The sequence below is a fragment of the Vipera berus genome, assembly GCF_964194415.1.
Source record: "Vipera berus genome assembly, chromosome: 2".
NCBI lineage: Eukaryota > Metazoa > Chordata > Lepidosauria > Squamata > Viperidae > Vipera > Vipera berus.
In genome coordinates, this window is record NC_138203.1 from 233,757,735 (window position 1) to 233,774,782 (window position 17,048).

The 17,048-nt window shown below is 39.7% G+C and overlaps 1 protein-coding gene across 5 annotated transcripts in view; it reads left to right on the forward strand.

The window, feature by feature from the left end:
• Nucleotides 1–17,048, forward strand: part of FLNB (filamin B) — a 96,161-nt gene that overhangs the window by 54,171 nt on the left and 24,942 nt on the right. For 3 of the 5 annotated variants that reach the window (XR_014025427.1, XM_081320018.1, XM_081320020.1), the window contains exons 20-30: nucleotides 243–505; nucleotides 1,613–2,210; nucleotides 2,569–2,742; nucleotides 3,807–3,969; nucleotides 4,827–4,987; nucleotides 7,194–7,361; nucleotides 8,997–9,077; nucleotides 9,883–10,006; nucleotides 12,366–12,522; nucleotides 15,044–15,233; nucleotides 15,957–16,204. Coding sequence is in view for 4 of the 5 variants with exons in the window: in XM_081320018.1 (XP_081176144.1) it covers nucleotides 243–505; nucleotides 1,613–2,210; nucleotides 2,569–2,742; nucleotides 3,807–3,969; nucleotides 4,827–4,987; nucleotides 7,194–7,361; nucleotides 8,997–9,077; nucleotides 9,883–10,006; nucleotides 12,366–12,522; nucleotides 15,044–15,233; nucleotides 15,957–16,204 (2,327 nt within the window). In the remaining variant the exon portion in view is untranslated. The remainder of the gene's footprint in view (nucleotides 1–242; nucleotides 506–1,612; nucleotides 2,211–2,568; nucleotides 2,743–3,806; nucleotides 3,970–4,826; nucleotides 4,988–7,193; nucleotides 7,362–8,996; nucleotides 9,078–9,882; nucleotides 10,007–12,365; nucleotides 12,523–15,043; nucleotides 15,234–15,956; nucleotides 16,205–17,048) is intronic. The other 2 variants (XM_081320019.1, XM_081320021.1) reach the window with 1 other exon arrangement.

The following is a 17,048-nucleotide window of genomic DNA, read 5'->3' on the forward strand; positions in this document are numbered from 1 at the left end:
GTAAAGTGAAGGATAAAACCTTATGTTTGTGAATTGGGCAACCATATAAATTTGTTAAATAAATAAATAAATAAATAAATAAATAAATAAATAAATAAATAAATAAATAAATAAAAAAACTATGCTTGGATGTAGTGATACTCCCTTTATGCATATATGCCTATTCCTCATACCATTGATGGATTTTCCAGGCATCTGGTGGAAAGAGACCCATTTTCAGTCTGTTTTCTTTATTTTCTAAGGAGTCGAAGTAGGGAAAGATCAAGAATTTATCATTGACACAAAAGCAGCTGGTGGACAAGGTAAACTTGATGTGGCCATATTTGCCCCAAATGAGAAAATGTTACCATGCTTAGTGGAACCTGTCACTGGAAAACAGCATTGGAGGGCCATGTATATTCCAAAAGTAGAAGGATTTCATGCCATTGATGTCAATTATGATGGGAATCCAGTTCTGGGAAGCCCTTTTACAATAGAAGCCATCTTACCACCAGATCCTTCTAAGGTAAGAATCCTTTTTCATGGGTAGACAATTCATTGGTACCATTTGCAAGTGTGCCCTTTAGTTATGATGTACAGCAAATGCTTTAATGTCTGCTGGACAACTCATATTTTGTTACTAAGGAAGTTCTGTGTGTAAAGAACAAACTTGGTCGTGTTTTCATAGCTCATAAATGTCTTGCCAAAAGCATCCCAGTTGGTCAAAATTAGCTTGAGGGTTGTTGTTTTTTTGAAATTTTTCTAGCATAGCTGCAATAACTTAGAAACTGGTACAACAGTTGGATCTGGTATGATTGCATATTTATCTTATCTGTGTATACGTACCTTAGGGAACATCTGCTGCCGGCATCAAGCTCCCTGCGCCCTGTGCGTTCCCACAGAGAGGGCCTCCTCAGGGTGCCACCGATCAGAGAATGTCGATTGGTGGCGCCCAGGGGGAGATCCTTCTCTGTGGGCGCTCCGGAGCTGTGGAATCAGTTGCCGGTAGAGCTCCGGATGGCGCCCGATCTTCGCTCCTTTCGTCGCGATCTCAAGACGTTTTTGTTTGTACAAGCCGGCCTAGCCTGATGGGGATTGGTGGGGTTTTTATTTTTTTTGTATTCTTAATTTTATTTTTGGGGTTTTATAATTGTATTAATTGTTTTAACTTGGGCAATTATTTAATCTCTTTTTAATGTTTGTACTTTGTATTTGACTTTTGCCCTGTGAACCGCCCTGAGTCCTCAGGGAGAAGGGCGGTATATAAATATTATTAAATTAAATTAAATTAAATTATGATTTAAGCACTTAAGCCCTATAACTTTCTTGATTTAAAGACCTGCTAAATAAATGAGAAGATTAAAACATCCATCTGTCTATGTCTGGATTGGTTTGAAAACTAATTGTGAGCCTATCAGTATGATAAAGAATAGCAGTATTCTGATTAAGTTAGATAGTATGGAAAAGTGTCACTGCCTTTTGAAAATAAAACTGGCATTTGAGCTTGGTGTTGCAGTGTGCTTCTAAACAATAATATAGATCTACCTGCATCTTCAGAACTAGATTTAAAATTATAGAAAGGATAAATGATTTAGGAAGTATTATATTCAGCACCTCTTGCTAATGTTTCTAGGTGAGAGCTTATGGACCAGGCCTCCAGGAAGGACTTGTTGGAAAACCTGCAGAATTCACAATAGATACCAAAGGAGCTGGAACTGGTGGTCTAGGCTTGACAGTTGAAGGACCATGTGAAGCCAAAATAGAGTGCTCAGATAATGGAGATGGAACCTGTTCAGTCTCCTATTTACCTACAAAACCGGGTGAATACCTGGTGAACATTCTTTTTGAGGAAGTCCATATTCCTGGTTCTCCTTTCAAAGCTGACATTGAAATGCCATTTGATATTTCAAAAGTAATTGCCACGGGCCCTGGACTTCAACATGGCAAAGTGGGTGAAGCTGGATTGCTTAATGTGGATTGTTCAAAAGCTGGACCTGGAAAACTAGACATGGAAGTTGTATCTGATTCTGGTTCTAAAGCTGATGTTGGGGTTAAAGATAATAAAGATGGAACTTATACAGTTACATATGTACCCTTTAATGCTGGTATGCACACACTCAAGATGAAATATGGTGGAGAACTAGTGCCAAATTTTCCTGCACATGTCATAGTTGACCCTGCCGTTGACACAAGCAAAGTTCAAGTGTTTGGACCAGGAATTGAAGGGAAAGGTAGGTTTGTATAATTTTTTTTAGATTAATAGGAATGCTGCAGAAATTCCTAACCAGTTTAGATGTGCCTGTCACAGAATATAATCTTTGTACTTTTCACAATATAAAATTAACAGCTTCCTCATTTTTATAATGAAACTACTAGTAAATCATAGAGTTAGAGGAGCATTTTGAGGAAAGTGAGTAGTAGAGTTGCTTTAACCTAAATTGCTATATAATGCTAGACAAGATTATGATTACAGTTAGACAGTCAGCATTCTTGCTGGACTTGAGCAGTTAAACCTGTATAAAAACATCTGTAAATATATATGGCCCTAGAGCATGATTTTGTTCAAATGACACAATAATTACTTTGCAGATGTTTTCCGTGAGGCTACAACAGATTTTACTGTCGATGCTAGCCCCTTAACCAAAACTGGTGGAGATCACATCAAAGCCCAAATTGCAAATCCCTCTGGAGCTTCCACAGATTGTCTTATCAAAGACAATGCTGATGGCACATATGCAGTAGAGTTTACTCCATTTGAAAAAGGTGAGTACTACATGCTATTATTCTGGAGGAAAGCAGTGGGAAATAGATTGTGAGGCCTTCTAAAGACCTGTTGAAGTTCTTAATCAACTGCAGTGAATGGAAGTATGCTATCTTCTCTTCCTCCATTGCACCCATACTAGTGGGGATTTTTCATCCTATGGAAGTTGGAAGGAAAAAGCTATTGCATTATTTTGTGAGATTGGATCCATTTTAAATTGATCTGCAGCATTGGAGCAGATCATAGAGATGGAAACTCAGAACCTCTGGTCTCATGATTTTGGGTTCTTTTTTACTTGTATGTCTTGATATGGATAGGATGTGTAGAGATAAACAAACTCTATAGCTTGTTTACTTGATCCTTTTATATCACATCTGATTAAATTGGCCAGGATTAGATTGGCTTCATAGTTAAAAAAGATGAGCAAGGAATGTCTTCTTAAGATATTGCCTTATTGGTTAAAGACTGCAGTAATAAGACCTTGATTGAGAAAAGTCTGAGAGACATGTACAATTCTTGGGCCAATCTCAAATGTTAATGATGTTAATGTAATGTTGAATTATATACCAGAGCTTTGAAATTTGATTGTTTATCTGTTTATTTTGTTTGGGTATGGGGAGTTGTAAACACAATTATATTGGGGCATTAAAAAAGTATTGTTATTCTATATGTCAGAGAATGACTGTTGAAAATGTGTGATCTATCTGGTCTGGAAAAAGCAATATTTTCTAAGTCAAAGAATGCAGCCATACGTCTTGTTGAGGCAGAGATTCTTACAGTAACATCTTGTACTGTTCATATTGTAGCAGTTAATTCATTGGTAAATGAGTGAGTTGATAAATATAAAATATAAGATAGAATTTTCTTCTTTTTTCTTTGTTAGCTTTTGATATTTTTAAAGTTTGCCTTTTTAGCATTAAAAATTGTTACAAAAATTAAGATATTAAATAACAAAGAGTAGAAATGTGGGTATGAATCAAGTATATATTTAGTTAATAAATGCATGATAGATTGCTACATTAATCTTCTTAGAGCCTGTCCATAAAGGTACACCTTCTACTTACAGGTCCTCATACAGTTGACGTGACATATGATGATGTTCCTGTTCCAAACAGTCCATTCAAAGTGGATGTCACAGAAGGATGTCATCCTTCACGTGTTGTGGCCCAAGGAACTGGGTTACAAGAAGCCTTCACAAATAAACCCAACCCATTTACTGTTGTTACTCGGTAAGTTTTATGAACATATTTTGTTGTTGTTGTTAGCTGCAAAGTCTTATCCGACCCATCGCGACCCTTTGGACAACGTTCCTCCAGGCCTTCCTGTCCTCTACCATCTTCTGGAGTCCATTTAAGCTCACGCCTACTGCTTCAGTGACTCCATCCAGCCACCTCATTCTCTGTCGTCCCCTTCTTCTATTGCCCTCAATCTTTCCCAGCATTAGGCTCTTCTCCAGTGAGTCTTTCCTTCTCATTAGGTGGCCAAAGTATTTAAGTTTTAGCTTCAAGATCTGGCCTTCTAAGACTCTTAAATATCAATAGCCTTGCTGTCCGGAACCGATGGAACAGGTTGAAAAAGGTGTAGTAAATTCAAAATTAATCATGCAGAATAAAGCCATACTGGCTGATCTATCTCTGTGTAACCTTTAAATCTGACACTTGTCTCTTCTTGGTATTAGCTGCTTAGTAGGGACATGTTCTGGACTGTGTATAAATATCATAAGACATTCAGAGCTCTTTGGAGCATTAATGTAAGTTGAATGATGAATAATGAAAGATGCAATATAGTTCTCAAGAACTCCCAGCCCCACCCCTTGAAGTTATTATCTGATGTATACCTGCCAATATATGTCATCATCTAAGACTTCAACATTCTCCAACCTTAATCAGAGTCTGAGTATGGGGGAAAACCCTTTAGTCTCTGTCCTACGTAGTCTGTATTAGCGTTCCTAAACAATAGTTGCTATGTGAGAAAGTATAGTAGAACGGCACAGTTGATAGCAAAGTCCAATACACAAGCATAACAAAGTAGTCCTTAAAATAAAGTGATGATAATTAAGAATAATAACTTTCCTTTATTTTTGCAGAGGAGCTGGAATTGGTGGTCTTGGAATAACAGTTGAAGGCCCTTCAGAATCCAAAATTAGCTGTAAAGATAACAAGGATGGCAGCTGTAGTGCAGAATATATCCCATATGTACCAGGAGATTATGATGTCAACATAACTTATGGGGGTGAACATGTTCCTGGTAAGACTATTCCTGCATTGTAAGAATGGAAAATGAAAAGGCTATGAATTGTTCTTCTTATCAAAGGACATTTAAAACACTGATAATGAAACTTGGGAAAAGTTGAACATGTTTAAATTTATTAAATAGAACATACTATCCAGACAGAAAATACTGATCTTCCAGAATTCTAGGCAAATGTTAAATTATTCTTAGAGTGATGAAGAATAAATTTTAATTTGATTTTGGTCAGCTAGTGATTCTGCCAGTGAATATAATACTTCCCTATGTTTTACCAACCTCCAATTTTATAATATCTTAAAATGTGATGAATGCTAAAGAATCAAGACTTTAACATGCATCCTAACTCTTCTTTTGTATATACTTAGAACCATATAGTTGGAAGGGACAATTTAGGCCACTGAGTCTGTCTCCCAATGCGATACAGGAATCCCAGTTAAAAAATATCTACTAAATGGTTCTATAGAACCTATTTGACCATTTTGCTTTATGGTAGTGTAGAGTAGAACTTGCAACTTAATGGGATAATGTGCTCTTTTGTTTCTCAGATGGATTGGTGTGTCAAAGAGCTAAAACCTAACATCAAATATAGTATCAAGATAAAACAGGAAAAATCCAACTAGTGTACTCAGGCTGAAGAAATGACTGGATTAATTTTAATAAATATGTAAAATACTATTTTCATGTATTCCCTCCACCCCACTCACTACTCTCTCTACCTGCTACTAATCTCTAATCAGATAGTGAAAAAAAGTTGCCATCACTGGTCTAACTCTCCTGCACTGCTATAAATAAGATGCAGCAGTTTTATTCAGTTATCAATTTTAGTAGTATTTTTAGGCTAGCTCTGATCTGATTACAGTAAATTACAAATACCGTCAAACCCACAAATTGGATAAAACACCCCTAAACAATGATTTGAAGGAAAGATAAAAGCTCAGAACAATGATAAGTCTCTAATAACTGGCAGTGCTGGAATCTGATGGACTTAAATTGTAAATCATTCCACAGATGGTAGTTCTTCTTTATTCTTAGTCTAAATCAGTGATGGTGAGTCTTTTGGGCTTGGCATGTCAAAAATTTGGAAAATGTCTAACTTGACTCTGCTAGCATGTTACACACACTCAGCTAAATAAAAGGGAAACAGTTCTCTATCCCCCTTCCACCCACAGCAGCACTTGATGGCAGCATTGAGGTTGGGCCTGTAGTCAAGGCCTGGGCCTTGACTTCAGCCCTAATGAGGCACGTGAGCCTTGGGAATAGTACAGTTGCTTCCTGGCCCAGCTCTCCCCACAATCTGCCACATGCTTCTTACCTTCTTCAGGTGATGTTCTCTTTCTGTTGACAGGCCCTTGTGACCTACCCAAGGCTGCTCTGGTTCATATGAGGCCTTCGTTCTTGAAGCGGCTTCAGACAGTGCTCTCCTGGGGCCTCTGCAGTGTCTGAAAACTGCAAAACCATGCCCTGTTGCATGATTTTCAGAGACTCTTGTGACCATGCAAGAACATGGGACTTTTGTGTGACTTCTGGAGGCTGCATAAGACCACAACCGATTCTTATGTAGCCTCGTCAGTCTCCGAAACCTGCGCAAGAACAGGGTGTGCTTTCAAGCATAGTTGTTTGGTCTTGCTGGCCTTTGGTGCATTATTCAAAACCTTGTGGCATGACATTTTTGATACATGTATCATAGGTTTGTCATCACTGGTCAGTTGTTGTTCATTCTCTTGGTTCCTTATAATAGTGCATATTTTAAGATGCAATATAAAGTTTTGTTTACATTTCATTGTACAGTCTGAATCATACCTCAGGACTGAGTTGCTGTAATAGTTTTCCTGTCTCTTCTGCTCATAGTTGCATATTAATACTTTGCTGAATGCTGAGGGGTTTTTTTCCACCCCCCTCATCAGTCTAGCCAGCGAAGTTATTCTTAATGCTTAAATGTAGTTTTGAATTCCAGTCAAATTGATACTTTTCTTGATGATTGAAGTAAATTAACAAATTTTCTAACAGGTTTTCCTTTTTTAGGGGAAGGGCCATTAACCTGATTTTAGTTGAGCTTTTTCTGCTTAATATAAAATTGAAAGCAATGTGAGCTAAGCTATGGAGAAGGTGGCTGCTGATTTATCCTCAGAGGTTATAATGCATCCCTTTTGCATCATATTGCGTGTTTATTGTTGTCCAAAACTTGCTTTTGTTTTATTGGTAGGTAGTCCATTTAAGGTTCCTGTAAAAGATGTAATTGACCCCAACAAGGTGAAAGTTGCAGGACCAGGTTTGGGGACAGCTGTGCGTGCCAGACTTCCTCAGGTCTTTACTGTGGATACCAGCAAAGCCGGAGTAGCCCCACTTGACGTTACAGTGACAGCACTCAGAGGTAGGATGTTTCTCTCTATAACTTAGTATTTCTTTTAAATGAGAATGTATAGATACTGTATACACAAATGCAAGATCTCTATTTCAGTACTGAAACTTATAAAGAACTTATTTAAGAAATGGTCCCAAATGGTGGTAGGTAAAAGTAGCACTGCATGTATTTTACTGCTTTGTGCCGACCAAATATTTATAGAGCTGCAAAAAGTTAGAGACTGCTATAATCAAGATAATCCTGACACACATAATCTTTGGAAATCCTAAAGTAATTTTAAAAACCCAGACATTAATTAGGAATGCTTTAGTCTGATTGATGAGTTCAGAGCACATCTGAAGAATCTCTTATACCTAACAGAGTATTTTCCAGATGGCTGTCTGGAAATTTAAGGAGTTCCCCCCATTCATCTTGGGGAAGGCTGCTGTAACAAATCAATATGTCTTCTCAATAAATGTATATCCAAAGCATTACAGAGGATTAGGTTGAACAGGCATTTCCCAAACTGCATATGCCCAAGAATCTAGTGCTTTAAAAGTATCTAAATTATAAGAATAAAAAATACTGTGTGTTCTAGGCAACAAATAATTATATTTCTACCAGTTGAACTAAGGAAAAATCTCTATGCTTCTCTTCAGTAATATTTAAATCATGCAAAGGGACTAAGAAGATTCAGCTTTATTTATAGTTACTGAAGAGTGATAAATGATTGTCTCTTAAGTCAGACAGGAGTAGACACACCCACATGCATAAATACATCAAAAGAGTTAGGAAAGGAGGGTCAGTAATTCATGAGAATGTGGGGCAATAGAAAGCAAACTTAATTCGAATAATACTGAATGGTAAGCATTGTTGTATGAATAAGTGCAGATTTATTCAGTACAAATTTTTAAAAAGGGATATAAGCAAAAAATAATTCAATACCGTATATTACATAAAGTCTGAACAGTCAAGTGTGAATGGCAGCAGACATGGGTTGTAAGTCAAAACATATGGAGGGCAGAAGATTGTGTAACCATACACCATTGTACATTAAGTAAGCAATGCTACTTACTCTAGTGAAAGATTGAGTATTAAATATCAATATCCAACATTTTAATATCATAGCATTTTTTATCCTGCCTTTTATTATTTTTTAAAATAAGTCAAACATACCTAATATTCCTTTCTCTTCCTATTTTCTCTGAAGTTAAACCAGATTTTTACCTGTAGACATTTGAAAAACTATTTAAAGCTGACCCATGTTAATTTTGCAGTGTTAATCACTTCAGCAACCTTATTTGAGTTTAATTACTAAGTAAAGTCAGCCCTGGTTTGCACATGGATGGGAGACCACCAGGAAATACCAGAACTAGGGATTAGACTGAGAAGTCAAAAAAGCGTCTCAAAAGATAATAGTGTCAGCCTACTTTAATAATGCTCTCAGCTTTCAACTTATATTGAGAGCATCTTTACCCTTAACAGAACTAACTTAGCTTCTTTTTTAAAAGATGGATGGAAGAAAGTAGTTATAGTGATTTCAGTCAGTATGAATGGTTTTATGACCAGCTATAAATAATTTTCATCTAAACAAATTTGACAATTGACAGAGCTCTAATTTTTTTGGGCGGGGATGATTTGAGTTAAATAGTTTTTTAATTCTAGCTGATGAGCCGGATTCCCAGTCATGGCGCAGTCCATTGAAAACACTTTCAGAGTTCTTTAGAGGTGAACTACCTGAGACAGGTTTGAATTCTCACTAATTATCTATACTTTAAATAAATCTTCTAAACTCTAACTGTAGCTTTAATCAATAGAAGAGAGGTTTATAAGAAGTGGACTTCTCTATAAGCTTCTGCTGTTCTATAAAATATTGAAATGTCTTTTTACCAAAATCTTCCATGCTGAATTAACTATGATAATCAAACTTGTGTTTGCTATTAATCCTATGAAATGATTCTCTACATAAATCCATGCTTTGTGGAAATCCATGGTTTCTGGGATAGACTTTAACCTTTTTCATATCTTTAGCTAGTAGGTCATAGAACACTTATTGGCTACGAAAATTTGTTTTTTTTCTAAACTTTTCAATAGTATACTATGAGTATGTGTACAATTATTAATAGTTCTATAGTCAAACCACATAATTATATTGGTTTTGTAGTATTTCTACAGATTGGGATCAACATCTAATTTTTCTGTTTGAGATGGGAAGCTAAACTTTAAGTATGTCCCATTACTGACCTAGCTAATTCTCTGTATTTGGGAAAACACTTTATTTCAATCTGTCCTTGATAGAAGATCCTTAGCTTTCAGTTATGAATCACTTGAGGAACTGCTAATGAATCATCTTTTCTCTAATTGGTGAAGTCACAGTGATAGAAACAAATTTGTGTAGCTGAACATGTCCTAAATAGATGTCTGCGCTGATTCCTTGAAAAGCTTTGGTCTGTTTTTTTTATGAATTGATGGCCTTTCTTTACAAATCAGCTCTGGACCCTTGGGAAGGCAGCCACTGAATGTATCAAAATATGGCCTCTCTCCTTCTTAGGATTGGCAGAACCTGTGCATATAACTGATAATGGTGATGGAACTTATGCTGTAGAATACACTCCTACACAAGAAGGCCCTTATGCAATTGCAGTTAAATATGCAGATGAAGAAATTCCTAGAAGGTAAAAATGGGTGAAAAATAGGAGGCGGTGGTGAGGCCCCTCCTCAAGAAACCTGCCTTGGATCCAGCTATTTTAAATAACTTTCGTCCTGTCTCCAACCTTCGCTTCCTTGCGAAGGTTGTTGAGAGCGTGGTGGCACGGCAGCTCCCTTTGGTCCTGGAGGAAACTGAGTATCTGGACCTGTACCAATCGGGTTTCAGGCCCGGGTACAGCACAGAGACGGCATTGGTCGCGCTGGTGGATGATATCTGGCGGGCCCGAGATAGGGGTTATTCCTCTGTCCTGGTCCTATTAGATCTCTCAGCGGCTTTTGATACCATCAACCATGGTATTTTGCTGCGACGTCTTGAGGGGTTGGGAGTGGGAGGCACCGTTTTACGGTGGTTCTCCTCCTACCTCTCGGGCCATTCACAGATGGTGTTGGCAGGAGGGCAGAGGTCAACCCCGAAGCCCCTTAGTTGTGGGGTGCCTCAGGGGTCGGTCCTCTCGCCCCTCCTGTTCAACATCTATATGAAGCCACTGGGTGAGATCATCCGTGGTTTCGGGGTGATGATACCCAGCTTTTCATCTTCACCCCGAACCAACCCAGCGATGCCCTCGACGTGATGTCCCGTTGCCTGGAAGCGGTACGGATCTGGATGGGGAAGAACAGGCTCCAGCTCAACCCGGCCAAGACTGAGTGCCTTTACGTACCAGCATCTCGTTTAGTCCAAGAGGTTCCATCTTTGGTTATGGGAGGAGAGGTGTTACCTCCCGTTGATAGGGCGCGCAACTTAGGCGTCCTCCTGGATACACAACTCAGTTTTGAAGATCATATAGGAGTTGTGGCCAGGGGGGCATTTGCCCATGTTCTCCTGGTGTGCCAGTTGCGCCCCTATCTGGACCGAGATGCCCTACGTACGGTCACTCACGCACTTGTTACCTCCCGTATAGATTACTACAATGCTCTCTACATGGGGCTGCCCTTGAAGACCACCCGGAGGCTCCAGCTGGTGCAGAATGCGGCCGCGCGGGTAGTGATGGGAGCATCCCGATACTCCCATATTACACCCCTCCTGCGTGAGCTGCATTGGTTACCGGTTGCCCTCCGGGTGAGATTTAAGGTGCTGGTACTTACCTTTAAAGCCCTACATGGCCTAGGCCTGGGATATTTGCAGGACCGTCTGCTGCCGGGAACGACTTCCCATCGCCCAGTGCGCTCACACAGGGAGGGCCTCCTCAGGGTGCCTTCGGCTAGACAATGTCGACTGGCGACCCCCAGGGGGAGGGCCTTCTCTGTGGGAGCACCAGCCCTGTGAAACCAACTTCCCCTTGAGCTCCGGATGGCCCCGGATCTCCGGTCCTTTCGCCGTGGCCTTAAAACATTCCTTTTCCATCAGGCTGACCTGGACTGACGACAGGGATTTTTAAAATGTTTTTAATTTTATTATTGGGGCTGCTAGTTTAATTCTTTTTTAACTTTTGTATTATTGTATTTCTTTATTGTTGTTAGCCGCCCTGAGTCCTTCGAAAGATAGGGTGGCATATAAGTCCCAAAAATAAATAAATAAATAAATTATTCAATAGGACTTAAAAAGTGCATTTGGCTGCCTCCTTAGTCGGAGCAGGTTGCATCTTTGGTGCATTATTTAGCTTTGGTGCTTAAGAGTACCATAGTTTTTGAAGAAATGGTTCAGGTTTTCCTTATGGTTGCAAGAGAATGGGAAGCAGCGGCAAAGTGAAGGTTATTTCTTTGGGCCAGAGAACTGGTAAACTTCCTGCAACTTTTTTGATGGTTAATATACTGAAAAAACTAATTTGGAACAAGCTAATACAAAAAATAAAATAAAATGAGGGACGCGGTGGCTCAGTGGGTTAGGACGGCAGTTTGGTGGGTCGAATCCCGAGTGCCACATAGCAGAGTGAGTGCCTGTTACTCGTCCCAGCTCCTGCCAACCTAGCAGTTCGAAAGCACGTAAAAATGCAAGTAGGAAAATAGGGACCACTATGGTGGGAAGGTAACAGCGTTCTGTGCACCTTTGGCCTCTAGTCATGCCGGCCACATGACCACGGAGACATCCTCGGACAAGCGCTGGCTCTTCGGCTTTGAAATGGAGATGAGCACCGGCCCCTAGAGTCGGAAACGACTAGCATGCATGTGCGGGGGAACCTTTACCTTACCTTTAATACAAAATAAGTGATCCATTCTGTTTCATGGAGTTTTTATTATAAATATTATAAACATTATAAGGTTGAGTGACTCGTTAGGAAGTCAGTATTTTTATTTTGGATAATAAGCGGGCATCTCTTACTCGAGTTGAATGAGTTCTTCTCATTTGCATACAAGCATGAATGAATGAATAATTCTTTCTCTCAATAGCCCATTCAAATTAAAGGTGCTTCCAACATATGATGCCAGTAAAGTGACAGCTAATGGGCCCGGACTTGTCTCCCATGGGATTCCAGCAAGCATACCTACGGAATTTGTTGTGGACACTAAAGATGCAGGACAAGGCCTTCTCTCAGTACACATAACAGTAAGATACTACTACTACTGCTACCACTACTACCTCTTTTGTTCTCGCCGCCCCCTCCATCCCCTCCATAGTTTTTGCTTCTTTTACATTGGTGTATTTCACTTACTGATTATAAAAATGTAATGTGACCACTTGGAAAACCTGTTGACCCTAGTGGAAGTTGATTTGATCGTAATAAATCATAACATTTTTTTATATGAACTATTCCTGGCCCTTCCAAATTCCTTAAAATTAGGTCAGTCTACAGCTTTCAACATGAATGAACATAGACAAGGGTCTGGAGAAAAGCTCATACATGTTTTGGAACTCACCATAATGGTCTCTTTCAGGGACACTTTGTTAGACTTTCAGAAAAACTTAATGGCTTTAGAAAGATGTTGGCTAGCGCCTAGAATGATTAAAACGATATGTCTCACAACAAAAATAGAAGCAGAAGATTCATGAAGAAGTATACAATGTGATTATCTGTATTATGAAAAAAATGATGTTTTTTAGAATTGGAGGGGAATCTCAAGGACTTCTGGCTACTTCAGCTATTACTGGTGAAAACTCACACAGTTCTCCGTGTTAAAAAGATTTCCAATAATACTAGAATGCAGTGCAAGTAGTCTTCGACTTATAACCATTTGTTTAGTGACCGTTTGAAGTTACAACAGTATTGAAAAAGAGACCTATGATTGGTCCTCACACAACCGTTCCAGCATCCCCACAGTCACATGGTTAAAATTTGGGTGCTTGGCAACTATCATGTATTTATGATGGTTGCAGGAACCCAGAGTTATACCTGATCACCATTTGCAATCTCCTCACCTGGTCCTGATGAGCAAAATCAATGGCAGAAGCCAGATGTAATTCACTTAACAAATGCTACAATTTGCTTAAAAGTCACGACAAACAAAGTTCTAAAATCAGGCACAACTCACTTAACAACTGCCTTGTTTAGCATTGGAAATTCTGACCCCAGTTGTGGTTGAAAGTCAAGGACTACCAGTATTTGCCAATAATCTTTGTTTAAGAATACTATTCAGTTAACATCTTGGGGAAGTTGTGAAGTTGTGATTGCATATAGAATAACTGAGTTAGTTTACTTCCCATTGCTGCTTCTGGTCAAATATAGGTTTATGAAGTGTGGTAATCAGTAGTACCAGCTATTTACACAGTGAGTGGAAATCTAAAGCCATTGAAATTTCAACTTTCTTGTATCATCAAGGAAACATGCATGCTTACTTTCCAAAGAATATTATCTGAAGGGTTTTCGAGTCATTAGGCGCAATGTTAACAGGAGCTAACATCCTGCATTTCTGTGGTGTGCCAATACAGTTCTTTTTTGTTCTGAAGCAACCATTTTAAATAAAACAAGTACCGTATATACTTGAGTATAAGCCGAATTTTTCAGCCTACTTTTTGGGCTGAAAAATTCCACTTCGGCTTATACTCCAGTGAACAAAAAAACTTACCGAGGACTTGTGCGCGGCCGAGGCTTTGGTGCTTCCGGGATCGTGCGCACCTCTCCCAAGCCACCGCCGTCCGTAGACCTGCCGAAGTTTGGGGAGGTTTGGGGAGGTGCGCGCGCACCTCCCCAAACCTCCCCAAACGTCGGCAGGTCTCCGGACCTCCGCGCCCTGCCTGCCTGCTTCTTTCCGCTGCCTGGCTGCCCTACGATGTAACCCGCTTCATGATCGAGTGCGACGCCTGCAAGGACTGGTTTCACGGCAGGTAACACAAAGCGATCGGGCCTTTCCTCCCCCCCCTTCCCTCCCCCCTCCCGCTCTAGGGCAGAGATCCCCTTCCTGCCGTGAAACCAGTCCTTGCAGGCGTCGCACTCGATCATGAAGCGGGTTACATCGTAGGGCAGCCAGGCAGCGGAAAGAAGCAGGCAGGCAGGGCGCGGAGGTCCGGAGACCTGCCGACGTTTGGGGAGGTTTGGGGAGGTGCACGCGCACCTCCCCAAACCTCCCCAAACTTCGGCAGGTCTCCGGACGGCGGCGGCTTGGGAGAGGTGCGCGCGATCCTGGAAGCACCGAAGCCTCGGCCGCGCGCAAGTCCTCGGTAAGCTCTGGGCGGTCACTTGCTTCGCGTCTCCTGAGGGAAGGGGGGGCGACTGGAGCGGGCGCCGCGATTTGCCCGGGGAACGCGCGGGCCCCGAATGGCAGCGTGGAGCGAGGAAGCGGACAGCCAGGGCTTCCCCGAGAGCCGCGGCCACACAGGGTATTCCTGTGTATTCAGGCTTGCAAAATGGCGGATCGAGCCTCTGCTGGCGGCAGAGGCTTGCAGAACGGCGGATCCCAGCCTCGGCTTATACTTGAGTCAAGAACTTTTCCCAGTTTTGGGGGGTAAAATTGGGGGTCTCGGCTTATACTCGAGTCGGCTTATACTCAAGTATATACGGTATATTAAGAATGTAGTCAACCTAAGCACTCAAGCAAGTCTGAATTCTTCCTCCATTCATACACCTTACCCTCGTCTCTTGTTTGTGATAAAGCTTGGCTATTTTAATGATGGCTTCATGTCCGGCATTCAGGATCAGGAAGGCAAACCAAAGAGGGCAGATATTCATGACAACCAAGATGGCACATATGCAGTAACATATATCCCTGATAAGACTGGTCGTTATTCTATTGGCATTAAATATGGTGAGGATGATATACCTCTTTCTCCGTATCGAGTTCGTGTATCCCCAGCAGGAGATGCAAGCAAATGTCTAGCAACAGGTAAGTCCTTACTTTGATTTTACAATTAGCAGTCTGCTAGATATTGAAAAGCTGCAAATAAGGTGGATATATGGAGGATGCTGGAAATTTGATTAAAGAAATGTCTTAATTTTACAATTTTGCCATAATTCTTAAGTATAGCAGTTTGATGCTACTTGAACAAATGTTACTGGTTTCTTGTCTCCCCTTAGGTCTATTTAGAAATCGATAAGCTTATTCAGATTCAAACACTGAAAAAAGGTAGTTGTCCCAAGAGGTATCCCAGCTTACTTTAATCAATTAGTAATGAAACATTTGCAATAGAAGATATGGCACTGTGAGCCTCTTGACTGTTTCAAGGTGCCCAATAAAGTCCAGGAGAAGAGAAATTAGTATAAGATTTATACTGTTCTTATGGAAAGTGATAAATTCTATAGGCCGTGAGAAAATAGTGTCAGTATTTGCAGCGTATGCATACAAGAGACCTCTCTAACACAGTGCTAACTACGAATGCTAAGTAATGAAATAAAAAAGCAGATTAATTTCTGTCATGTATTGCATTCTACAAAGCTGTAAACAAGATTGCTTGTTTTTAAAGGCTTTATGGTATCATTGTTACCTGCATTAGGCTTTTGGTTGAATTGGATTTTTTTTTAGTGATGCACATATCCAATTGAAAATTGCATAGTCATTTTATGACAGTATGTGAAAACTGCTGTAATCCTCTTATCAAATGTCTTTCAGGCCCTGGCATTGAAGCAAAAGTGAAGACAGCTGAAGAAGTGGGCTTTGTAGTAGATGCTAAATCTGCAGGCAAGGGTAAAGTCACATGTACGATCCTGACACCAGATGGTACAGAAACTGAAGCAGAGGTCATTGAAAATGAAGATGGAACATATGACATCTATTATACAGCTGCTAAACCAGGAACCTATGTGATTTATGTCCGCTTTGGTGGAGTGGATATTCCTAATAGTCCCTTCACTGTCATGGTAGGAGAACCAGCTGCTTAATAATATTTTCTTAGTGGACATAAATAGAGATACAGATTGAGGAACGATGTTAGTTAGGCAATTTGACCCATGCTATTAGCTTATAGTCCAAATTAGTTTTACAGTTGTATAAAAATTCCCAAATCTTAACTGCAAATAGTGTCTATATCTGAATATTTTACACCTGTAATTCATGGCATCTGTTGGTTTAATTCTAAATAATATATTTCCATAATAGTTGTATTATGGAATTAAACATACAGTATCCAGCAATGAAAGTGTACCTTAGATTCGCATAAAGTGTAAGCGTTTTTGTGATCATAAATTATACTGTTATAATTTTGCAAATGTTAGGGCGGCTGAACTGCAAAGATATAATGCCCTTTGTCTCTTTACTATGCATGCTTTCTCCCCTGTCATTTCAGCCAATCACAGATTGTGCTATTTGTAAGAGTTCCATTCAACCTATTGTCCAGTGAGGTTTGACTGTGGAGATGACAGTATAGGTAAAATATGGTGACTAAGGACAAGGTCAAGTTTGGTTATACAGTAGTCCCCCACAACAGTTCTGGGGATACATTTTAATGTTCATCTAATGTATTTCAAAAAGTAATTTTTTATACACACACACATGTACATGTACATATACATACATTACATACACACACACACACACACACACACACACACACACATATATATATATATATATATATATATATATATATATATATATATATATATATATATATATATATATATATATATATATATATATATATATATATATATATATATATATGTATATGTATATATAATTTTTGAAATACATTAGCATTTGCAT